The sequence below is a fragment of the Marmota flaviventris genome, chromosome 3 (assembly GCF_047511675.1).
Source record: "Marmota flaviventris isolate mMarFla1 chromosome 3, mMarFla1.hap1, whole genome shotgun sequence".
NCBI lineage: Eukaryota > Metazoa > Chordata > Mammalia > Rodentia > Sciuridae > Marmota > Marmota flaviventris.
The window spans coordinates 54334056-54360799 of NC_092500.1; the positions used below are offsets into that span (position 1 = coordinate 54334056).

The following is a 26744-nucleotide window of genomic DNA, read 5'->3' on the forward strand; positions in this document are numbered from 1 at the left end:
AGAGGACTACTTCAGGAGAGACTCCAGGTTTGGTTGCTCATGGCTGCACCCATTTTGGGACACCAGCCAGGGCCTGGGGCCTGGGTGACAGTAGGTTTACCTTAACCAGCCTCTGTCTGGGGACTCCAGCTGGGACCTGCAAGTCCAGTGTGGGGGTGTCTGTGGGTTTGGAGCAGCCTGGGGTCTTCCTCCTGAGAGTGCTGGTGGCCCCTGTCTTGCTGCTGCATCTCGGGGTTGCTCCTTTGCATGAGTATATCCCTGGTGGTCTCTCTGCAAGTAGGAGCAACACTGAGATCTTGGGACTGCAGCATGGCCAAGCCTGAGGTATCTGAAGAACAGATTGGTGGTATAGAGACTGGGTTTGCAAGGGTTGATCTGAGTTTGGTGATCCTGAGAGATGTCAGAGACAGGTCTGAGAAACTGCTAAACACTGACAGAGAGGTTCGACTTTCCAGCAAGATTTACTTTATTTTTTGATTCACTAATCTCTCTACCATATTTGGAACAGGATTTTTTTTACGCATCAGTGTGTGGAGGACAATGATATATGAATGGTGTTTTGCATTTTTGTTGTATTCTTCTGTCTTTAATATTTTCTCTTTCTTTGTATTCTTCCTCTCTCTTGTCTATTTTCTTGGATTTTCTTTCCAATTTTCCTCCAACCAACAGCCAATCTTTGTCAGCAACTCTTCCACTCTTCCTGTGAATTTTTACTTCTAGCTTCTCTCTTGCTCCCTTGTGAATATTGCATACTACACTGCCTATTTTCTCATCCACCATTTGAAATTGTAAATCATTTTAACAAATATTCGGTTTATACTGTGGATAGTTATTGAACTCATCATTTTGGTTTAACGTGAGAAAGCAGTAGAAGCTTTAGTGGGAGCTATCAGGTTTAAGGCTATATATTGTGTACACTGGGTGCTGTTGATATTGGTCTTACCAGTAAAGGTGAGGTGATGGAAACCTTCAGGGACACTATAGGGCTACAGGGTAGAATTTATCTTGCCTTTGATCCATACTTTTAGATGGGAAAACACACTAATAACATTAAAAAAACAAGGGAATTAAGCACCCCAAACAAACCATGATGCTTCAACAACAGAAGCTACTGATAACACAGTAGAAGAAATGTCTAAGAAGGAGTTCAGATTGTATGTAGTTAAATTGATATGAGAAGTAAAGGATAGTATAAGGAGTAAAATCAAAGAAAAAATACAGGAAGTGAAAGACCTCTTGAATAAAGAGAGATTGTGGAAAAAAAAAAAAAAAAACCAAGCAGAAATCCTCAAAATGAAAGAATCAGTAAACCAAATTATAAATTCAATAGAATGCATAATCAACAGACTAGACCACTTGGAAAACAGAACTTCAGACAATGAAGACAAAATATGTAATCTTGAAAGTAGAGTTGAGAACACAGAGAAGATAACAAACCATGAACAGAACATCCAAGAATTAGGGGATAACATGAAAAGACCAAATTTAAGAGTTATTGGGATAGATGAAGGAGCAGAGGTACAAACCACAGGAATGTTCAATCTTTTCAATTATATAATAGCAGCATTCTCCCCAAACCTAAAGAACGGAATGGAAGACCAAATACAAGAGGCTTACAGGACCCCTAACGTACAAAAATCACAGCAGACCCACACCAACACACATTATAATGAGAATGACTAACACAGGATAAAGATAAAATCTTAAAGGCTGTGAGAGAAAACAATCAAAGTACTTATAGGGGGAAATCAATTTGGCTCTTAACTGATCTCTCAACCCAGACCCTCAAAGCTTGGAGGTCCTAGAATAATATATTTCAAGCTCTAAAAGAAAACAGATGTCAACCAAGAATTTTATGTAGAAAAATTAAGTTTCATATTTTAAACTGAAATTAAAACATTCCATGATAAACAAAAATTAAAAGAATTCACAACTAGAAAGTCTACACTACAAAGCATTCTCAACAAAATATTCCATGAGGATGAAGTGAAAAAAAAAAAAAAAGTGAAAACCAGAAAAGGAAGGATCTACACTAAAGGGATATTCAACCTAATGAGAAACTAAGACAAATCAAAAACCAGAAATAAATCAAAATGACAGGGAATATAAATCTCATCTCCATAATAACCTTGAATGTTAAGGCCTAAACTCATTAATCAAAAAATATGGACTGGCAGATTGGATTAATGAAAAATCAAATACAAGAGGCTTACAGGACCCCAAAGCAAGACCCAACAATATGCTGTCTTCAAGAGACTCACCTCATGGGCAAAGACATCCACAAACTGAAGGTGAAAGGATGGGGAAAATATTATCACTCATATGGATTGCGTAAACAAGAAGGGGTTACCATTCTCATTTCAGATAAAGTAGACTTCAAACCAAAGTTCATCAGAAGAGACAAAGAAGGACATTTCATACTTCTTAACGGAAGTATATATAAGCAGGACATAACAATTATAATACTTATGCCCCAAACAAATGAACATCAAACAAACGAGCATCAAACAAACCCTTCTCAATTTCAAGAGTCAAATAGATCGCAATACAATAATACTGGATGACATTAACATACCTGTCTTACTACTGGACAGATCTTCCAAACAAAAACTAAACAGGGAAACTATAGAACTAAATAATACAGTCAATAATTTAGACTTAATAGACATATATAGAATATTTCATCCATCAACAAGCAAATATATTTTCTCAGCAGCACACTGCTCCTTCTCTAAAACAGACCATATGGTATGCCACAAAGCAACTCTTAGAAAATACAAAAAACAGAGATAATACCCTGCATTCTATCAGACCACAATGCAATGAAATTAGAAATCAATAATAAAATAAAAAATAGAAACTACTGTAACAAATGGAGACTAAATAATACACAATTTAATAATGAATGAATAGTAGAAGAAATCAAGGATGAAATAAAAAATTCTTAGAAGTAAATGAGAACACTGATACAACATATCAAAATCTCTGGGTCACTATGAAGGCAGTACTAAGAGGAAAGTTTATTGTAATGAGTGCGTTCATTAAAAGAATAAAAAGTCACAAATAAATGACCTAACCCTACATCTCAAAGCCTTAGAAAACGAAGAACAAATCAACACCAAAAGCAGAAGACAGGAAATAATTAAAATCAGAGCTGAAAGCAATAAAATCGAAACAAAAAAATTGACAAAACAAAAAGTTGGTTCTTTGAAAAAATAAATAAAGCAGATAAACCCCTGGCCATGCTAATGAAGAGAAAAAGAGAGAAAACTCAAATTACTAAAATACAAGATGAAGAAGGAGATATCACAACAGATACTTCTGAAATATAGAAGATAATTGGAAACTATTTTGAAAATTTATACTATAATAAAATAGAAAATATCGAAGACATCGACAATTTCTAGAGACATATGACCTACCCAATCCGAATGAGGAAGTCATACAAAATTTAAACAGATCAATATCAAGAAATGAAATAGAGGCGGGCCGTTCTGCCTACTTTGCAGGCGCAGGCAGCGGCACTGCCCCTCTGCAGGCCTCTGGGGCTGTACTGCAAAAACAATGCTAAGCAGGAAGTGTGAATCAGGCGGTATAGCGATACCAGACTTCAAACTATATTACAGAGCAATAGTAACAAAAACAGCATGGTACTGGTACCAAAACAGGCGGGTGGACCAATGGTACAGAATAGAGGACACAGAAACCAATCCACAAAACTACAACTATCTTATATTTGATAAAGGGTCTAAAAGCATGCAATGGAGGAAGGATAGCATCTTCAACAAATGGTGCTGGGAAAACTGGAAATCCATATGCAACAAAATGAAACTGAATCCCTTTCTCTCGCCATGCACAAAAGTTAATTCAAAATGGATCAAGGAGCTTGATATCAAATCAGAGACACGCCGTCTGATAGAAGAAAAAGTTGGCTACGATCTACAGTCGGTGGGGTCGGGCTCCAAATTCCTCAATAGGACACCCATAGCACAAAAGTTAATAACTAGAATCAACAAATGGGACTTACTCAAACTAAAAAGTTTTTTCTCAGCAAAAGATACAATAAGAGAGGTAAATAGAGAGCCTACAACCTGGGAACAAATCTTTACTCCTCACACTTCAGATAGAGCCCTAATATCCAGAGTATACAAAGAGCTCAAAAAATTAGACAATAAGAGAACAAACAACCCAATCAACAAATGGGCCAAGGACCTGAACAGACACTTCTCAGAGGAGGACATACAGTCAATCAACAAGTACATGAAAAAATGCTCACCATCTCTAGCAGTCAGAGAAATGCAAATCAAAACCACCCTAAGATACCATCTCACTCCAGTTAGATTGGCAGCCATTATGAAGTCAAACAACAACAAGTGCTGGCGAGGATGTGGGGAAAAGGGTACACTTGTACATTGCTGGTGGGACTGCAAATTGGTGCAGCCAATTTGGAAAGCAGTATGGAGATTTCTTGGAAAGCTGGGAATGGAGCCACCATTTGACCCAGCTATTCCCCTTCTCGGTCTATTCCCTAAAGACCTAAAAAGAGCATGCTACAGGGACACTGCTACATCGATGTTCATAGCAGCACAATTCACAATAGCTAGACTGTGGAACCAACCTAGATGCCCTTCAATGGATGAATGGATAAAAAAAATGTGGCATTTATACACAATGGAGTATTACTCTGCATTAAAAAATGACAAAATCATAGAATTTACAGGGAAATGGATGGCATTAGAGCAGATTATGCTAAGTGAAGCTAGCCAATCCCTAAAAAACAAATGTCAAATGTCTTCTTTGATATAAGGAGAGTAGCTAAGAACAGAGTAGGGTCGAAGAGCATGAGAAGAAGATTAACATTAAACAGGGATGAGAGGTGGGAGGGAAAGGGAGAGAGAAGGGAAAATGCATGGAAATGGAAGGAGACCCTCAGAGGTATACAAAAGTACATACAAGAGGAAGTGAGGGGAAGGGGAAAAATAATACAAGGGGGACAAACGAATGTCAGTAAAGGGGGCAGAGAGAGAAGAGGGGAGGGGAGGGGAGGGGGGATAGTAGAGGATAGGAAAGACAGCAGAATACAACAGACACTAGTATGGCAATATGTAAATCAATGGATGTGTAACTGATGTGATTCTGCAATCTGTATATGGGGTAAAAATGGGAGCTCATAACCCACTTGAATCAAATTGTGAAATATGATATATCAAGAACTATGTAATGTTTTGAACAGCCAACAATAAAAAAAAAAAAAAAAGAAATGAAATAGAAAAACTATATCAAAAGCCTACCAACCGGGGCTGAGGCTCAGAGATAGAGTGCTCACCTAGCATGCTCACTGGGTTCAATCCTCAGCACCACACAAAAAAATGAAATAAAGATATTGTGTCCACCTATAACTAAAAAAATATTGAAAAAAAAAAAAAAGCCTAGCAACCAAGAAAAGCCCAGGGCCAGATGGATTCTCAGCCAAGTTCTATAAGACTTTCAAAGAAGAATTAACACCAATACTCCTCTCAAAGTATTCCACGAGATAGAAAAGGAGGAAACCTTTCCAAACTCATTCTATGAGGCTAATATCATCACCCTGACACCAAAACCAAACAAAGACACATCAAGGAAAGAAAACTTCAGACCAATATCCCTGATGAACATAGATGCAAAAATTTTCAATAAAACCTGGCAAATCACATACTAAAAAGATAGTGTACCATAATCAAGTGGTTTTCATCCCAGGGATGCAGGGTTGGTTCAACATATGGAAATCAATAAATGTAATTCATCATATTAATAGACTTAAAAACAAGATCATATAACTCTTTCAATAGATGCAAAAAAAGCATTTGACAAAATAGAGCATTCATGTTCAAAACACTAGAAAAACTAGGGATGTTGGAACATACCTCAACACTGTAAAAGCTGTGTACAATAAACACAAGGCCAACATCATTCTAAATGGAGACAAATTGAAAGCATTCCTGCTAAAAACTGGAACAAGACAAGGACGTCCTCTTTTACTACTTCTAGTCAACATCATCCTTGAAACTCTAGCCAGAGCAATTAGACAAAAGAAAGATATTAAAGGGATACAAATAGGTAAAGAAGAACTTAAACTATCACTATTTGCTGATGACATGATTCTTTATCTAGAAGATCCAAAAAATTCCACCAGAAAACTTCTAGAACTAATAAATGAATTCAGCAAAGTAGCAGGATATAAAATCAATACCCATAGATGAAAACTACAGAACACTAAAGAAAGAAATTGAAGAAAACCTCAGAAGATTGAAAGATCTCATGCTCCTGGATAGGCAGAATTAATATTGTAAAAATGGCCATACTACCAAAAGCGTTATACAGATTTAATGCAATTCCTATTAAAATCCCAATGATATTCTTCATAGAATTGGAAGAGCAATCATGAAATTCATTTGGAAAAATAAGGGACTCAAAGCAATCCTTAGAAAGAAAAATGAAGCAAGAGGTAAAACAATACCAGACCTTAAACTATACTATAGAGCTAGTAACAAAAACAGCATGGTAATGGCACCAAAACAGACTTGTAGACCAATGGTACAAAACAGAGGAGACAGAGACAACAGAGACAAACCCACATAAATACAGTTATCTCATACTAGACAAGGATGCCAAAAACATTCGCTGAAGATAGCCTATTCAACAAATGGTGCTGGCAAAACTTGAAATCCATATATAGCAAAATGAAATTAAATCTCTATCTCTCACTTTGCACAAAAGTCAACTTAAAGTAGATCAAAGTCTTAAGCACTAGAACAGAGACCCTGCACCTAATAAAAGACGAAATAGGCCCAAATCTGCACCATGTCAGCTTAGGATCCAACTTCCTTAACAAGACAAAAGCATAAGAAGTAAAACCAAGAATCAATAAATGAGATGGATTCAAATTAAAAAGCTTCTTCTCAGCAAAGGAAACCATGAATAATGTGAAAAGAGAGCCTATAGATTGGGAGAACATCTTTACCACACGCACCTCCGACAAAGCATTAATTTCTAGATATATAAAGAACTCAAAAAAACTTAACACCAAAAAAATATATATATATAACCCAATCAATAAGTGGGCTAAGGAACTGAAAAGACACTTCACAGAAGAAATACAACCAATCAACAAATATATGAAAAAGTGTTCAACATCTCTAGCAATTAGAGAAATGCAAATCAAAACTACTCTAAGATTTAATCTCATTCCTGTCAGAATGGCAATCGTCAAGAATACAGGTAACAATAAATGTTGGCGAGGATGTGATGAAAAAGGTACACTCATACATTGCTGGTGGGACTGCAAATTGGTACAACCACTATGGAAAGCAGTATGGAGATTCCTCGGAAAACTGGGAATGGAACCACCATTTGATCCAGTTATCCCACTCCTTGGTTTATACCCAAAGGACTTAAAATCAGCATACTATAGTGACACAGCCACATCAATGTTTATAGCAGCTCAGTTCACCTACTCAATGAGAATATTACTCAGTTTTAAGGAAGACTAAAATTATGGCATTTGCCAGTAATGGCTGGAGTTAGAGAATATCATGCTGAGGCGAAATAAGCCAATTCCACAAAACCAAAGGCCAAATGTTTTCTCTAATATGCGGATGCTAATTCACAATAAGGCGCTGGGGGTGGGGTGGGTGGGACTAGGGAAGAACACCATTACCTTAGATTAGGCAGAGGGAAGTGATGGGAGGGGAGAGAAGGGGATGTGGGCATAGGAAAGATAGTAAAATGAAACAGACATTATTACTGTGTGTGTGTGTGTATATGTGTGTGTGTGTGTGTGTGTGTGTGTGTGTGAGACTACATGACTAATATGATTCTGCAACATTTACACTCAGAAAAATGAGAAATTATATCCCATCTACGTATGATATATCAAAGTACATAAATGCATTCTATTGTCATGTATAACTAATTAAAACAAATTAAAAAATACTGAGACAACGAACCACGTACATGGGAAAAAACAAATTACAGCTCTACTTTATACATGCAGTCAGCTCTGCTCTAATGCTTGTTTTGAAAACTTGAATGTATTAGAATGCAATTGTTATATTAAATAAATGGAAACCACAATGAGGTTTGTCTCACCTGTTAGGATAGCTATTATTAAAAAAGCAAAGGTTAACAACTGTTGGTGGTATGTAGAGAAACTGGAATTCTTGTTCTCTTGGGAGGAATGTAAAATGGTGCATTAGCTATGGAAAACAAGTGGAGGTTCCTCAAAAAACAAAAAACAAACATCCAAAATAATTAAAATCAAGATCTGGAAGACATATACACACTTCCATGTTCACTGCAGCATTTTTTACAATAGCCAATAGAGGAAAATGAACTAAAAATTCTACCTATAGATGAATGGATATAGAAAAACCAGGCACATATATATGATGCAACAGTATTTAGTCTGAAAAAAGAAGGAAATCCCGCATATACAGCAATGTGGATGGACCTGGAATACATTATGCTAAATGAAACAAACCAGTCATAAAAATACAGATATACATGATTCTACTTATATGAGGCATCTAATATAGTCTTACTCTCAAAAGCCCAGAGTGGAATGGTAGGTTGCAGAATAGGGAAGGAACTTGAGGGGGCGGGGGCGATGAAGAAATAAGTTGCTGTTCAACGGATATAAAGTTTTAGTAATGCAAGATGAATAAGCCCAAAAGATTTATTGTACAACATTGTGCCTATAGTTAACAATGATGTAAAAATGGAGTGTAGCTCTTGTATCAAGTATTAACACAATAAAAACAGATATATTAGGGAATAATTTGAATTACAATGAACATTGTGTGCTTAAGCTCTATTTAATTCACAAGCAAGGCCAGATTATGTGAGGCAAGTAAGATGTCTAGAGACACTGAGAATGAATATCGCCTTGGTGCATTATCCTAGTCCTAACTCTACCTCAAATACTATGTAAACACAGAAAATTACCCATCTGTACCGAGCTTCATAGGAATGCACAAACATATCTCAAACATCTACCTAATTAGAATATTCTCTACACCAGAGAAGGTGCTCACCCTCATTAGCAATGGGGAAAATGCAAATTAATATCTGAAAGAGATGCACATATATGCACATATGTTATTAAACATGTAGAAGATGTGTACTAACAGGAATTTTTATACTGCCAGTAGGGGGGCTCATGGGTTACGCAAGAACCCTCATTTTGGAAAGCAATTTGGCAAGATCTATTAAAGATGAAGATATGCATTCCATACAATCATGTTTTGATATTGTTAAGTTCTACCCCTACAGAACTTTTGCACACATTTACAAGAATAAAACTATAATAATATTTACTGCACCATAATATATAAGAATGAAAACTGGAAAATTCTAATATGCATTATTCATACCATGAAATACTAAATAAAAACTGAAGTAAGAACTACAACTACATATAACATGAGAAAAAAATCCAAAAAAAAATACAATGTTGAACGAAAAAAGGAAGCTGTAAAATTGTACATGCAATATAATACAAGTATATGAGACAAGTACAACTACATGAAAATTTAAAAGATACTACATATTATTTATAAATGAATGCATAAGTAGTAAAGTATAAATAAAGAGAATTATAAAATTCAGTTTCAGAATAATGGCTTCCTCAGCAAGAAAGGAAGGGAATGAGATTAGGAAACATGTAGGGAGATTCAACTGTATTTATAATACTTCATTTTTAAACTAACATGGGGGTATACAAGTGTTTTATTGTATTTTTCTTTATATTCTTCTGTCTTCATAAAATATTACAATTAAGAATGAATAAATTTTTCTGTTTAATGTGAATAATAAGTTTATATGCACATCAAGTGATGGCACATATGTACACTCACACGTACTATAAACTATGAATAATACTAAGGCCACCAAAACTGATATGGTTAAATGACAATTAGATGAAATTTTAAGCAGAAAAGCAAGAAAAACAATTATAAACAGCAGATTAGCTTTCTTTTTAGTTGGGATCAAAAATACACAGTAAATTTAATAAAATTTATATCACTTTGGCTTACAACTATTTACCCTGAAAGACATTAAGAATTTAAGTTATCTTTTATATTTTTATTGTTTTCTAAACAGATGAACTTGTATTAGATTGTAACAAAAAAAAAAAAAATCCCTATGAGGCTTGAAGAATTGTCACTAGAAAAGTATGATTCATTTGTGATCATTTTTTAATTTATCAGAATATTCAGTCGTGAGAAATTATTTCCTTTTGATAACTAGAACAACCAGTAAATAAGCCAGAAAAATAAAAATGGAGTGACTGCACATAACAAAGGAGAAGCATATAGAGATTACTATTCCTGATATCTTGGAAAACTATAAACAATAGAAAAATCCTAAAATTGACATGTTTACTGACTTGAAGCTGATCAAACTTTAGGAGCAAATATTACAATAGACTATAGCTTACAATCATCTAAAATTTAAAGATTAATTTTAATTATTAATATGTAAACATCTAGAATAGTCCAAAATACAAGTAATAATTAACTTTTTTGTGACTAACAGACTAATTTTAATTTTCTATACAGGAGTCTATGCTTCACAGATGAGTCCAAAGGTGAAATACTTCTGTATACTATTGAAACACATAAAAAGTTATGAAGTAAATACATTAACATATAATCAAGAACATCATTTCATTTATGATTAAGACCTCTGTGGCTTAATCACCATCATTTCCCCATTTCAGTGGGTAACAATTCAGTGGTCATTTATCTTGATTCTTCTGTACTAGTACATCAACATGAAAATACTATATCAATACTATCTGGGCTCAAAATTATTAAAGAAAATCTAATGCGTTCTAAAAATCTACAGTTTTCAATCTATCAAGTCCTTTAAAGACTACCTGCAATCCTCCTGTCTATGGCATAATCTCCGTCATTCCCAATAATTTTTTGAATCTTCACTAGTCTCTAACTTCAACAATCTTGTTACCTTGTTGTCTTCCGTACAAGAAAGCAAACCTTGATTTTTTTGTATAACTCCACGGTACCACACATTAATCTCAGAGATTCCCTTATATATTGGTGGACAATATAATTCTTCTTAAATCCCAGGCCAAAAATTTTTGCTTCTTTGCTTTGGATCCAATTTCCTCTGCCTCTTTGGAAACTTTCTCCACAGACAGCTCCTATCCCCTCTTTCTCCCTCTTCTGACTTTTCCCACTCAGCATATTTCAACACCATCTTTAAACTCACATACTCATTTTCTCCTCTGTTCTCGTTTTTCTGACTTAGTCTTACAATCTTCTTCCTCAACTCTTATTTACTTCCCAACCTAGTACAATAAATAGGTCTTCCTACTTCAATGTGCCCTCAAAAAAGTTAACACTCATTTAAACCCATTAATTTTCAACTTTCCTGTTCTGGGAATATTTCAATACAACTGATATAGGTACATTAAAATAGGTTGGAAATTATAATCTAGAGCATATATATAATATCAATAGAGTTAACATTATTATAATTTATAGTTATGTTCTTATTATATAAATATATTATATAATTACATTATATATTATATATCTACTATATACTATATTAAATTTTTATAGGTGTTTCATATATGGGATGGTGGGACAAAATGGATTAAATTTCATTAATTTAGAAAGACTTAAGTAGAAAACAGATACTGTAAAAAATCATATACAACTTTCCCTCATTATGACAGAGTTCTTTTTATAAAGTAAGAAGATATATTACTAAGCTATATGTAAGAATTAAAACACATTTAAATTTTAAGGCAAAATCTAACTTTTTCATCCATTTTACTTATTTTGAGAAAGTATTTTCAAAGCAATGTATCTTTGGTGAATGTTAGATCTTCACCTATCAGGAACTTAGTACAAAAAGCCTGAGTGTTCAATGCTATGGCTATCTGAGAGTCATGCTTTTGTTTCATTTAAGATAACCCACAAAACCCACTATTTTTCTTTTACGAGCTTTTCTAGAATTGTGATATATACTAAATTGTGGATGAACTTTTTCAAACCCAATCTCAACTTGTTCTCACAATTTCTTTTGTTTATACATTTTCTTATCTCCTGAAACCAGGCCAGTAGATTCTGACATTATTTGCTGTGACATCTTAGACAATTAAAATAAAACCCTTAAATTGCTTATCTTAGAAATGAGAATTCATTTATTCAAAAAAATATTGGTGGCCTACTTCGTATGTGCTAGTACATATAAAGTGGTAAGTAAAATAGTCAAAGTCCCTATGTTTGTGGAATTTGGAGTCCCGAGAAGAGACATACAGTAAATGTGGTAAAAACCATGAAGGAAAGAACCCAAAACTATGAAAGCATGTAATAGGGGTGCTCTTTAAAATAAAGGAGAATTTCTCCAAACAATAACATTTTTAGCATATGAATGAAATTTACTCTAGGAAAGTTAAGAAAGCTATCTAAACTGGATGAACATCATATACTACAGTCAGAAGGACTCTGGGAATTTTCTATGTTGGAGGAACTGACTACATCAAGTTGGTATTTATGAAAATAGGAGGTAAAAGCTACATAAGACTGAAAGGGTAGACTAGAATCAAGACTATACAGTCTTTAAGTATCTTTGAAGAAATGATAAAATATTTTATCCTAAGTGTACTAGACACTACTGAATGATTTTCAACAATGAAGAGATATGTTTGATTTAAATTTCATGAAGATCACTGGAAATACTTCACAAGATTACTGGGAGAATCACATGCTTTTGAAAAGCTTAGTAAATAACAAATCTACATAAAGTTATATTACTAAGAGTAAAAAGGTCTAAATGGTATGGTGCTGAATATTTAAAAGGCCTCAAAAGACCACAGTTTTGTTGTGGGCTGGATGAAATAATTTTCAATGGCTCCAGGAAAGCTGAGGGCATCTGAGTCAAATTTAAGACATTCTTTAAATGCAGTAAAGCTATCATAAGAACTAAAAAAGTTAAGATTTTTATTGTGGAGGCAAGGGAGGGTAAAACAGAAGAATATCACCCTAGAAGCAAATTTAAGAAAGATATATAGGGACCAATATATGATTCAGAAATAGTCCTGGATATAACAGTTTAAAAACAATGTGAAGAAATCCCAATAGCAGGATTTAGGAAGCCAAAGTGGTATAAAAGGAAGATATATACATCTGTCTTTCTTCCTTCCCGGGGTTTCTCTGCGTCCTTACTTTTAGATATATATGACACTGTGTGTATGTGTGTATTAATTTGTACATGTTTATGCTGACAGCTTCCAGATAGATGTTCCAGGGTAACTAACACATAAATATAATATTGCTTATTTTTAAAAATCCTACCTTTTTCTTTGCAGAGTAGGCATATTATATATAAGCTCTAGTTTATAATTTCTTATACATAAGAAAATACACAACAATCTCAGCCTAATACAATGTAGCACATTTAACTTTAGAAAAATATAACTATTTTGTGTAGAATTAAGAGCATGAACAATTTTGGATATTAATTCACTCTTTTGACTAATTTCCTTATTTAATGAAATATCTAAAACTCTGAATTTCATTACTTCAGTAAAACTTAACCAAAGAAAACTGAATTATTTTAAAATAAACCAATGGCCTGGTTTATCTTCAACTGTCAGATTTCAAGCATTTCTAACCTATTTTCTGTTCTCCATATTAACTCCATCAGTTAGCAAGAACTAATTTTTATGACCTCTTTTCAAATCTAAACCAAGACAAATAGGCAACTTGAGAAGGAGGTCAGAGTATGTTTGTTTTATAAACTATGCATCCAGACTACATATATGTGATCACTGATAGCTTAGATATGTGTGCCTCCCTCTACTAAATATATCCTGTACCTCTATCTGACATGTAAATTTGGATAAGCATATGTGAATCAAGAAGGAAACATTAATTAATAATGTATGATTTTTACTATATAAATTTCCTGAGCTAATGTGTTTAATTGTTTTACAGTAGAAGAATGGGGGACGGAGGGTAGGAGGGAAATAAGGAAGGAAGAGAAAATAATGAAAAAAAAAAGGGAGGGAGGGAGGAAAAACACTAAGAAAAATTGGGAATTTCTCAAAACAAAATGTCCTTACAACCAAATTTGCTTTAAGAAAAAATTGTATCATATGCTGGCACATATTATAATTCGGAGAATAATAAACATTCATGTGCATACCCAAACTATGTAGCTAAAGAAAATTATTACAAATATATAGATATCTAAACATCCCTCTCTTTGCAACTGTTTCCCAGAATTCAGCACTTACCTTTTGTATTTTTCTTACATAACTATTTCCATGAACGATATACATATTAGCTTAATTTTTCTTTTCTTTTTTTCTTTCTTTTTTTTTTTTTTTTAAACCAGGGATTGGACTCATGGGTGCTTAACCATGGAGCTGAATGCCTACGTCCCCTGCTTAATTTTTTTTTTTTTTTATTTTGAGGCAGGGTCTTTCACTAAGTTGCTTAGGGCCCTGCTTAGTTGCTGAGGCTGGCTTCTGGCTTTGAACTAGCGATCCTCCTGCCTTAGCTTTCCGAGCAGCTGGGATTACAGGCATGTGCCATCATGCCTGATTCATTTTGAATGTTTTCAGACATTTACATGGTATCTGACTGCCTTTCCACTTGAAAGATTAATTTAGGTTTAACCCCCTTGTAGCATGCCATGCCATTTTCTAGGTGCAGAGTTTGTTGTACTACCTTCTTCCATACACACTGTAAATGTCTTTTTGATAATTAGCATATTTACCTATATTCTTAAGATGGTGTTTGTGCCTTTGGGGCATAAGGATAAGAGTTGGTGAGAGATCTGTGGGTTAAATGACATACAACATTCACTGAGTAAATATTACCATACCAGATATCTCTAAGAAAAGAGTGGAGGAGATTTCCATGAGAGACAATAATAAGACAAATTGCTAAAAAGAGGAGTATGCTATTTATAAGAGCTAATGAAATGTTGACACATATTTAAGAATATTAAAAAATAACATTTCAATATAATAAGAAGGCCAAAACGGACTTGAAAAAATAACTTGATGGAAGACTCATTACTTTCAAATTTCAAAAATATGGATAGACATATATTTTAATGGAATAGAGTGGAAAGTCTAAATATAAACCTTTACTTTTATAATCAACTGACTTTTGAGCAGAGTGTCAAGACAAGTACACAGGGAAGAATAGTCTTTGATACATGGAGCTGATAAAACTGGATATCCACATACAAAAAAATGAAATGACCACTTCCTCATACCACACCCCCAAAATATTAACTTAGCTGGATCATAGACTTATATATGTTAAAAACATAAAATTTATAGAAAATAAGGAATATGTCTTTATGATCTTGAGTTAGGCAAAGGCTTCTAATTCATGACACACAACATGATGATGACAAAATAAAAAAAACTGAACTGCATTAAAATAAAAACTTCTGTGCTTCAATGAACACAAAGTGAAAAGAAAACCCACAGAATGGTAAAAAAATTGCATATCATTTATTTGATAAGTGACTTGTACCTAGAACATATAAACTCTTACAACTCAATGATAAAAAGAAAAAAAAATCAGATTTTTAAAATAGTCATAGGATTTGGATAGACATCCAAAGATATACAAATGACTAAGGAGATGAAAAGATGCTCAACGCTTTAATTATCAGTGAAATGAAAATCAAAATTACAATGAGATACCACGAGATACCATTTCACACCCACTAACAAGAGTATAATAAGAGAGACAGATATTAACAAGTGCTGACAAGAATGTGGAAAAACTGGAACCCTCATACACTACTAGTGGTAATGTAAAATGGTATAGTAGTTCCTCAAAAAGTTAAACCTAAAGACCTAGCAATTCCTCTAAGGTATACCTAAGAGAAATGAAAACCTGCACATGAGACGTTCATAGCAGGATTATTCACAATGGACAAAAATTTGAGGGCTGGGATTGTGGTTCAGTGGTAGAGCACTTGCCTAATATATGTGAGGCACTGGTTAGATTCTCAGCACCAAATATAAATAAATAAAAAATAAAGGTCCACTGACAACTAAAAAATTTGAACTTAAAAAAATTTGAAATAAAAATGATAAATTATTGAATCTATATAACCAATGGTCAGAAATAAAAAGAAATGATATATGCTACAAGATGAACATTAGCATTATGCTAAGTGAAAGAACTGAGAAACAAAAATCACACATATAATATGATTCCATTTAAATATCGAGAATAAGCAAATTCATAAAAACCGAAATTAAGATTCATGATAGCCTACAGTATAAGAGTTTGGGGAGAAATGAGAGATGACTGTTGGTGTGTAGGAGGTTTTGTTTTAGGATAATGAAAATATTCTAGAATTGATTATGAATACTTCAAATAGGTAAACTGTATTGTATGTGAATTAAATCATAATAAAGTTGTTTATATACATATGAAAATGTATATATAATTTGTTATCATGTATGTATTTCTTTAAAAAGCAAAGAGTGAAGGGGCCATAGATCTGGATGAAATTATTGAGAATGACTTTATTGAGATTTTTTGTGTGGGTTTTGTTTTATTTTGTTTTGGTACTAGGGATGGAACCCTAGGGGTGTTTAACCACTGAGCCACATCCCTAGGTTCCCTTTATTTTTTTATTTTGAGACAGGATCTCATTGAGTTGCTGAGGCTGGCTTTGAACTTGTGATCCTCCTATCTCAGCCTCCTTATCCACTAGGATTACACATGCGCTGACCCCAGCTTGAGCTCAGTTTTGAAGTAAGAGAAAATCAGGAATCGGTAAAATGTATATGAAATAATAGGAATGATGTATAAAGCCAATAAGGCAAGAAAAGGTAAATAATTTGTGGGAAGTAGGAAAGCATAGGTTAACAGACAAGGAGACTTAGAAATTCTATAGGTTCCTCATAACAGATAAAAATATTTATCTAGTATGGCAAACCTGTTACTTCTTGATTTCAATACTTCTGGGTATTCAATGCTCAAAAAGTTGCTCCCATAATCTGGATATAAATCTCTCATGCACAGGAAGGCAATATAGCTACAGTTTACTAAAAATGCAGGTTTCAGGGTTGGACTGCCTAACTTAGAAACTCACTGACCAAGTATATGACCATGTATACTTAACTCTGCAACCTCAGTTTTTGTATCTGTACAATACCACCACTTAAGCAGGGAAAGAGAGGGAGAGGGAGAGGGAGATGGAGGATAAATCCTTCCAAGGTATATTCCCAGGGACTTACTTCTTCCAACTAGGTCCCACCTTCCCCATAGTCTATTTAGCTATTAATGGATTAATCCACTGATGATGTCAGAATCCTCAAGATCCAATCACTTCCCCAAAGCCCCAACTCTGAAAATTGCTGCACTAGAGACTAGGTCTTCAACACCTGAGCTTTTGGGGGACATTCCAGATCTAAACCAAACAAATAGTAAATGAGCAATATTTTTGTAAACCACAGCCACAACTATATGGTACATGTAACTACTTAGCTGTACTTTCTAACAAGAATAGAAAAATTCTTCAGCTTGAAAGCCATAAAAATAAATGAACATAAAGTTGGGTGTATTGGTGTACACCTATAAACCTAGTTACTAGGGAGGCAGGAGGATCACAAGTTTGAGAACAGCCTTGGCAAGTTAGTAAGACCCTGTCTCAAAATAAAAAATTTAAAAAGGTCTGGGGATGCGGTTCAGTGGTAGAATACCACTGGGTTTAATCCCCTGTAACACGGATACCATACCACAAAATATATCTATAGATTTACACCTATATATAGGTATTATAGATACAACATTTTCCATCTTTATCAAAGATAAATCTCTTCAATAAGTTCTAAAAACACAATTGAAAATAGAAAACAATAAGTCATTAAAAGTTTATTTTACCATAATAAAGAAACCTAATGCTCTTTTACACAAGCAATTAATTTTGGCTCTAATGCTCTAAGGTTTTGATTTAATTGGCTCCCTGGAACTATGACTAGCCTGGCTTCAGAGACACTTTTGGGCTTTTTTAGTGAGATCCTTTGACTTCTTTCACAAAAGAAGTCCTTTCTACGGGTGTGTCTCTAAGGGTGGGAATTATCACACTAATACCTGGGTCTTCTCAAAATTAAAAGGAGAGTGGAAGGGATGGTTAGCATTCTTAGCTCTCTCAGAATAATTAGTAATTACTTCCCTCTTTTTTTTTTGGAAAGCTATAAAGAAAACATGTGGAATCTTAGTCATGAATGTAGTAAAAGTGGGCTGGGGTTGTAGTTCAGTGGTAGAGCACTTGTCTAGCACACGTGAGGCACTGTGTTCTATTCTCAATACCACATTATAAATAAAGAAAATAAAAGTCCACCAACAAATAAATAAATACATACATATATACATATGAATGAAACAAAGATGGGTTTTCTATCTTAGAACACAAGCTGAATAAATTTCCTTCTTATTGGAGACCTGTTTTTTTCTTTTTTGTACTAGGGATTGAACTCAGGGGCACTGAGCCACATCCTCAGCCTTATTTTGTATTTTATTTAGAGACAGGGTCTCACTCAGTTGCTTAGTGCCTCGCTTTTGCTGAGGCTGGCTTTGAACTCAGGATCCTCCTGTTTCAGCCTCCCAAGAGCCACTGGATTACAGGAGTGCGCTACAGCACTTGGCTTGGAGACATGTTCTTGATCCTTTCCTCAGATACTTAATTTTAATCTTATCTAAAAGAGAGGTCACTATCTATCAATATTATGATGTGGCTTCTAAATAGTGACTTTTGTGTAAACTGGATAATACATTTCCTGTTTAAAGAATAGATGTGAGAAAGAATCTGGAGAAATTATTTCAGGGCAATAAATGAGTCAGAGTGTGAACTGCATCGGTAACTGAGGAAATGAAAATAAAAGACACAAACTGAACTGACATTACTCAGGGAAGAAAAAAGAAAAAATCTATGTGGAGACTAAAGAGGATGTGAAATACTGTTTGAATTACATTTGAGTAGTGATAGCATAAAACTATTTTTAATACTAAGGGAAAATTGACAGTATTTATAATTTTAAGATTATAACCAGGTATTCATACTAGCTCTGAAATCATCAAACAAAAAATGAGGTAAATAAGGACATGTACTTTAAGGACACACAAGTGTAAAACATTTAAAATAGTGACTAGCACAGAATACCACTATCAGTAAACATTTTTGAATGTTTATTATCAATAGTGAACCACAGGCAAGCCAATTTTCTTCTCTGATTCCTCACCTATAAAGAAATATAAATATATATTTTGATCCTTATTTTGAGGATAAAATCAGAAAATATGTGTAATCAACCTAAGATGTTTTTAACCTTCCCCTTACTTCTCTGCCAATATACCGGTAGTTTCAACTTACTTTCCTTTTTTCCCTTCCTGTCCTTTCCCCTCTTCTCCCTCTTTCTCTCAGACAGAGTCTCACTAAACTTGCCCAGGCTCGCTTTGACCTTGCCATCCTTCTGCCTCTGCTTCCTAAGTAGCTGGGATTACAGGAGTACACGAACACATTCATCCCAACTCATTTTCATCAATAATCAAGGCTTTTTTTGGTTTACTTTTTAGTTGTAGATGGACACAATACCTTTATTTAATTCATTTATTTTTATGCAGTGCTAAGATTGAACCTGGTATCTCACGTGTAGGCAAGCAATCTACTACTGAGCTATACCAAATAATTAAGGCTTATTAATAAAGTGATTCTCAAAGTGAGGAAAAAAAATCTCTCTAAACAAAATGAACATATCCAATGACTAAGATAACAAAATTGTTAAATCAGCAGTAATGCTACTGGGACTGTCATTTTTTTAGAAAAACTAAGGAGATCCTAAGACTATACCTATACCTTCCACTGTCTTAAAAATGTTCTTCAAATTAAAAAAAATTCATTATATGAAGTATTTTTGAAAAATATCAGTTGATAAACATGGAACATAAAACACCAAATATTAATAACTGTGTTGTTTATACTGGACTAATTCTAGGGATTCGTAGTCCAAAAAGAGAACTTCATGTACCTATAGCTTACAGTAAGCCAATACTTTTAAATTATGAACAAAATACTGAAACAAAATACCCTAAAGATCTTACTACCTTCTTGCTGTGTTATCTTTGTAAAATACTATGAGAAAAAGGCATATTGCCACTAATAAAAGCTTATGCTTATTGATAAAACAATTAAAAATTAGAAGCTCAACAATAAGTGATCCCAGATTCTTTTGTTTGAAGGTATTTTCAGAACAAAATTATATCTGTTCTATATATTCAGTTATTCACCTATCAGTCTTTAAATATGTTTTAACTTCCAGAAGCAAGATGTTAAGATTTCCCACATACTCCATCATATCTAAATTGAACAGTCACAAGAGACAAGTGTGGGATAAAATGGTAGAATTCTGCAGCTAAATATAAAATAGACTTCCTTTAAAGAGGAAAAAAAAAAAGTCCTTCTTTTTCTTTTTTACAGTTAAAACTCTCTTAAATGAATCTTTAAAATAAGAGCAAGTTTAGTTTACCGAGTTAAGGGAATGAACCAAAAAACCAGACCACTTAGGGTCAAATCCCAGCTGAACCACCATGTGAACACCTCCCTGAGCCATGGATTCTTATTTTGTCAAATATGAAGTGCCCTGAATTGTGATGAAGAGTAAACAAATCTGTCTCTATGTGTATAACAGTAATTGGCACATAGTATTTTTAAATGTAACATTGTAGGTCATGCCTGACAAACTTATTATTTATTATATTTATGTACAAGCAAGATTAGTAACTAACATAGAACTATTTTGTAAAAATACCTTGCGTGTGCTAATAGGAAAATAGTACAAAATCAAGTCTGAATGTCACAAACTACATAAATGAAATCACTGACTAGTACTGAATTTTCTTGGCTAAATAGGGTATATTAATCCTGGATTTACTAATGATCTTACAGAAAAACGCTTAAAGTATGAAAAAAAAATGCTTTTCTAGATGTTTAAACAACTAAATTGTGAAAAATGTGTTTTAATGGCATTATTTCTGTCCTTAGTTTCACCCATTTACCAGTGTTAAAAAGTTTTGCTGTCTTGTTTCATTTCCTGTAAATAGCATAAGTATCCTACTTAGTAGTAAACACCCTGGCACAACTAAAATTAATTTAAATAGTAATGTATAATTTTCTTAAGTACATACTAAACAATTTGGAACTCATGTTAGTGTATAATTTCCCTTCACATTATTAACTGATTTATGATTATAAAGTTATTTTCTGTGTCACTCAAAGTGACATAAACATAAGGGAACAAATAAAACCTTAAAGATTTCTAAGTAAAATTGCGAAATAGAGGGAAAGCTCTAAAAGCTGAAATCAAGGGTTCCTATTTAAAACTTCACTTATCTTTGAAATTCTTTGACAATTTATTGAAACAAAAATAAAGACATATTAAATGATTCTTAAATACAGGTTAACAAACATTACTTTCCAAAGTTACCTAAAACCTAACAGAGTTACTATGGGTTACACAAAAATGACACATAATATTTAGCTACACATTATCATTAAATATAATCAGACATAAATATTACTGAAAATGAAGCTAGGCAAGGTCACACACACACACTTGCAATCCTGGATACTCAGGAGGCTAAGGCAGAAAGATGACCAGTAGTACAAGGCCAGCCTGGACAACTTAGTGAGATCCTGTCTCAAAGTAAAAATTTAAATATAAAAGGCTGGGATGTAGCTCAGTAATTGCCTTTCAGGTCTGAGCAAATTCAAACCCCAGCACCAAAAACGAAAACAAAACAGAACAAAAAAATTACTGAAAATGATTGGTAGATGAATGCCATTTAGTAAATTGGGGAAAATAAAGTAGTGATTTCATTTTGATAAATGTTTATTTGTTCTCAATAAGTCTATTTTAAAAGAAACCTCCAAACCAGTAACTTTCCTTGTAACTCATCTGTTTACCTAGATCAGTCTTAGAATTTTGAGATTTTTAAGTCTTTTTTGTATAGTTTCTAAATTCTAGCTTAATCTTGTTCATGATTTTCTGAATCTCATTATAATGCAAACAGATCAACAAATAGCATAATGAGACTACTAACTTACCTCCTTTGCTAATTGGTGTTACTTTCCTCTCTACTACTTCACAGTGGTATGTGCCTCTTCATCTCAGACTTACCTAATTTACTTTCACCTGTAGAATATCGGTTTATATATAAAAATCATTCACTGCTTACAAATGAGCAAATTCTGGTATTCATGCAAGATCAAATAAATCTTTATACTTGCCTAGGTACTAGAGTTAGTTACTAGAGGTCTAGGAAAAAGTCTTATTTGCAAAGTGCTCAAGAAGTAATTTAATCCATTTGATTCTAACTCTAAATACCTGTATTAAACTCTCAAGAGTAAATAAACTTTATGATAAACCTACCATTTTTTATTAGCAGCACAGTCTTTCTGAGATGGTTTTATGTATGTGGTAAGGAAAATATTCCACTTTTGTTAAGGGTAGTTTCAGCTCTAATATGACAGGATTTGCCCAAATACCTATTAAAGATTAATCTAGAGACTTACAGAGTGGCCCTAAAAATAAAAACTTTCTAATGAGTTTCAAAAATTCGCCTAACAACTAAATTATTTTTATTAAATATTCCTATCAGTTCTGTACTCATGAGTTCATTATATAATTTCTATTTATCAGATTATTTTCCTTTATAATCAAGTTTTTACTTTACACTCTTTTTTTTGGACAGGTTTCACCTGCTAATTGGCGAGTAAAGTGGCTCATGGATAAACCAAATTGGTTTCTGAAATTCCCCAATACCTTTTTTGCCTGTATTTTTTCCTTTAAATAAAAGAGAAAACTAATGTGTGGATCAAACTTGCAAAATTTCCACAGATACCTGAATATCTGTGCCCTGTTTTCTTTTCTTTAAAATGAAAGCATTGAAATGACTCGAATATGGACCTACTCTAAAAATGATTTTCAGTAACTTTGCCAAAAAGCAAAAATACACTCATTTGAAAAATACCAAACTTCAATGCCTCAACATATTGCTTCTATCATACTATAAACACAACCAATCATTACTCAATATACTCCAAACATGACATTAATATATATTATAACTCAAAGATTTATATTTTATGGATATCCACATTTATATTTTAAGACACAGTAACAGGGTGAGTGAATTAAATTTTTTAAAAGATATTCTTTTGCAGGGCTAAGTTTGTGGCTTAGTGGTAGAGCGTTTGCCTAGCATGTGTGAGGCACTGGGTTCGATTCTCAGCACCACTTATAAATAAATAAAATAAACATCCATTGACAACTAAACAATATTTAAAAACATAAAAAAAGATATTCTTTTGCATACAATAAAGAAGGCATGATTTCATCTTTAAAAATTCACAGGCCAAGGTAAACATAGGTGTCCTAGGAAATGCTCAAAATCTCCTCAAAAATAAACATCTTAGGAACAACATTCCAGTATGAACAAAAATGATTATTAAGTCATTTGTAAGTCTATATTTGCTGTATAGCAACAAGTGTATATTGCACCCTTAGGGATTTTCATTACAGAAACACAGTATGTAGCATAACAAAGTAGGAAAAAAAGTACTAAGGCTTAGATCAAAGTACTTAAATTCAAGTCCCAGATCTGCCAACTATTAGCTTATTTGATAACTATTCCAATACTACAGCATTTGGTCAGGAGTCAATGGCAGAGATAAAAAGGTAACTAAGACTATATTTCATAGGTATTACATGTTTTGGAATATTTGATTGAATCTAAATATAACCCCTGTAATAAAATTGTTAAGGTGCATTCTATAAATGAAGACACTGTGGTGCAATGACTTACATGAATTTGCCTCAAAGTCATATTGCAAGTTAAGTGATGGAATAAATTAAGTGAAATAAGTCTAAATCTTATTATACTCCTTCCACTAAGTCACACTGGAGTATAAGGGGGGAAAAAAAAAACACTGTGAATTATATATCACTGTTCTGATGACAGAGGGACGTGAAAATTTTTTATTATAATGAAGAGGCACACTATCCTTCTTCCAAAAAGTATTTTCCCTTTATGTTAAATATTCATGTATTCAAGTTATTCTGGATGTCCCTTGATGTGGCTGCAAGTATTAAAAGCTCCACACACTTCCTTCAGTATTTTAAGTACAGTATTTTATAAGTTTGAATATTAGCAAGTTACTTAAGCCTCAAGTAGACTTATCTACTTTTTGCAGGCCTATGTTATCCTTCAAACAGGAGGGAAGGGCTGCACTTCTAACAGAAACACTGCCGGCTTCTACCAAGCCTCCACTAGAGCACCAGACCACGTGGTATCTCTCTTAAGCTTAAGGTTCCCTACTCCTCTCCCTCCTTTTCACAAGGACCTGGAAATTAAGGTTTCTTTCTCTTAAGTAGAGCCCTGACACATGCCACCTGTGTAGTACAGACCGCAAACATCCTGCAGCCTGACTCCCGGAAGCCTACCAGAATCAGAATAAAGGGGAACTTGGATGCCGACAATGCCAGGAAGGGATATGATTGGAAAAGTAAAGCGAATGAGACTACGATAAGCTATGGGACGAGGACCTGTCAAAATAGTGTAAAACCCACGCCGAACGACTACAACCTATCCTTCGGGAAGGCCTGAAGTGGGAGCGGCACTACGGGAGGAAGGAGGACGAAGGGACCCGCACGAGCTGCCGACGCCGCTCCCCACATACCTCTCAGCATGCACCGACAAGCCAAGAACCCTAGCCCTCATCTCGGGTCTAACCTTTGCCCCAAAATGCTGCTGCCTAAGGCGGCCGCCGCCGGACCTGCCCGCACCTGTCACTAGAGAAACACACCAGCCCGCGGTTCCCGCCCAGTCCTCCACCGTCCTCAGGCAACTGCAACCACCTCAACATCTTTCCCCTACCAGGTGTCCCCTTTCCGGAGCGAGGTTTTCAGCAGCGTCGCGATGTCAGAACGCTGGGTGTCCAGATCCGCTGCTCCGCCTTCCGCCATCTTCTTCCACTAGCGGCAGCGGAGGCGGCAGCTACGGCGGCGGCACGCCCAGAGCATTGTGGGAATGGCGTCCCGCGGCCCCTCCCAGTCGGCAGGTCGAAACCAAAAGAGACGCGGGGGGAGGGGGTGCCTCGGGACAAGAGGAAGCCTCGGGGGTGGACTGGGTGCGCGTCTGTGGTCTGCTGCCCCCCATCGGTCCCCGCCCGTCCAGCATCTCGCCTGGGCCTCCTCCGGGCCCGGGACCGCCGGCTTTTAACTCTCGTGGCTGAGGGCTCGGGCGTTCTGCGCTTCAGCGGTGCCAGGGCCCGTCCAGCCTCGACTTTGCCTACCCCTCCTTTCTTCCTGCGGACGCCTGAAAAACCCTTATTTGCGTATTCACTCACGCTTGAAGGTGGGGTGGGGCGGGGAGTGTGGGGACGGCTAAGATATGGCAGAAAATTTACAGCTCCGTGACTTTGGGCTTTGGGTTGCGAGTTGCAGAACCCAAACTCAATGATTACTGGCACAAAGAACAATCCGAAACCGAACGTTTGGCCGCAGTGCCCTTCCTAGGTTCCTTCCAGCTCCCTTGCTATAGGTAGGGACCTTTTTTACAGGCTCTTTGTGACGCCTCCTCAGGCACACCCAGACAACTAAGCTGCAGTGAAAAACATGTCCCAGTTCCTCCGTGAACAGGGAGTAAAATCATGTATTGAATCATGACAGGTACCAAGGGGAAGAAAACTGGGAAAAACCTACTACTCTGTGCCAGTGTAACATTTCCTTAATGTCATCCCATGGTGTGTGCACCTGAATTGAAACTTAGATAACGTGAGCTTTTTCGAAGCCAACAATTATGGTTCAAATGGGGAAATTGAGTCCAAAATCAAGATGCCAAGGTCAGACATACAGCAAGTGGAGAGGCAAGTTCACAGCCCAGGTTCCAAAGACCATGTACTATAATCTATAGCATACTCTACCTCTCCTTAGGAAATCCTAAATTAAAATGTAAATCCCACAAGAGCTGCAACTGGGTTCCTCTTGTTCTGCTAGGGTCTCTCTCTCTCTCTCTCTCTCTCTCTCTCTCTCTCTCTCTCTCTCTCTCTCGGAAATTTGGTGGCTAGCATCGTGCTGAATAACGTAAACAACACTTACATAGTTGATAAATTAATTGTGGAAAACTGCTTAAGTAATTACAAGCATGAAGATGTCCAGATGTGACTTTTTAAGTTAACGTCTAACATCTGATGTGACAAATAAAATGATTAACAAGAGTCCTGACATGATCTCTCCCATTTTTAATGCCTACCCTAACTCATTTGGAAGATTGGTGTAGTTATGTTGGTAAGAAGTGTTGAAGCTTACCAAATAAAAGTATTGTATATTGGTATTTGATTTGGGTATATCCATATTATTATTGCTTGTTGCTATACAATACTATTTTGCATTATCAGCCTTTACTTGAGAGTCTGAAAGCAATTTCCAGTTACTTCTATTGCTTGTTTGGCTTTTCTTCTGATGGGTTAAAAAAATTAGTGTTTCTCTAAACATGGGTATCCTCGGTTATATTTTCCCCCTTTTCCAAAGTAATTATCCAAAGAGAGGCAGTATGATATGAAAATAATATGTTGTAGCCATATAGACTTTAGTTCAAACTTCACTTCAACCTCTAGGAGCAAAGTAC

General features: G+C 35.0%; 1 protein-coding gene across 5 annotated transcripts in view; it reads right to left on the minus strand.

Moving 5' to 3' along the window:
- Positions 1 to 25367, minus strand: part of Usp15 (ubiquitin specific peptidase 15) — a 122470-nt gene extending 97103 nt beyond the window's left edge. For 2 of the 5 annotated variants that reach the window (XR_011707062.1, XM_071609708.1), the window contains exon 1: positions 24993 to 25366. Coding sequence is in view for 4 of the 5 variants with exons in the window: in XM_071609708.1 (XP_071465809.1) it covers positions 24993 to 25081 (89 nt within the window). In the remaining variant the exon portion in view is untranslated. Of the gene's footprint in view, positions 1 to 24992 lie in introns of all 5 variants that reach the window. The other 3 variants (XM_027925817.3, XM_027925808.3, XM_071609707.1) reach the window with 2 other exon arrangements.
- Positions 25368 to 26744: the final 1377 nt, after the last annotated feature.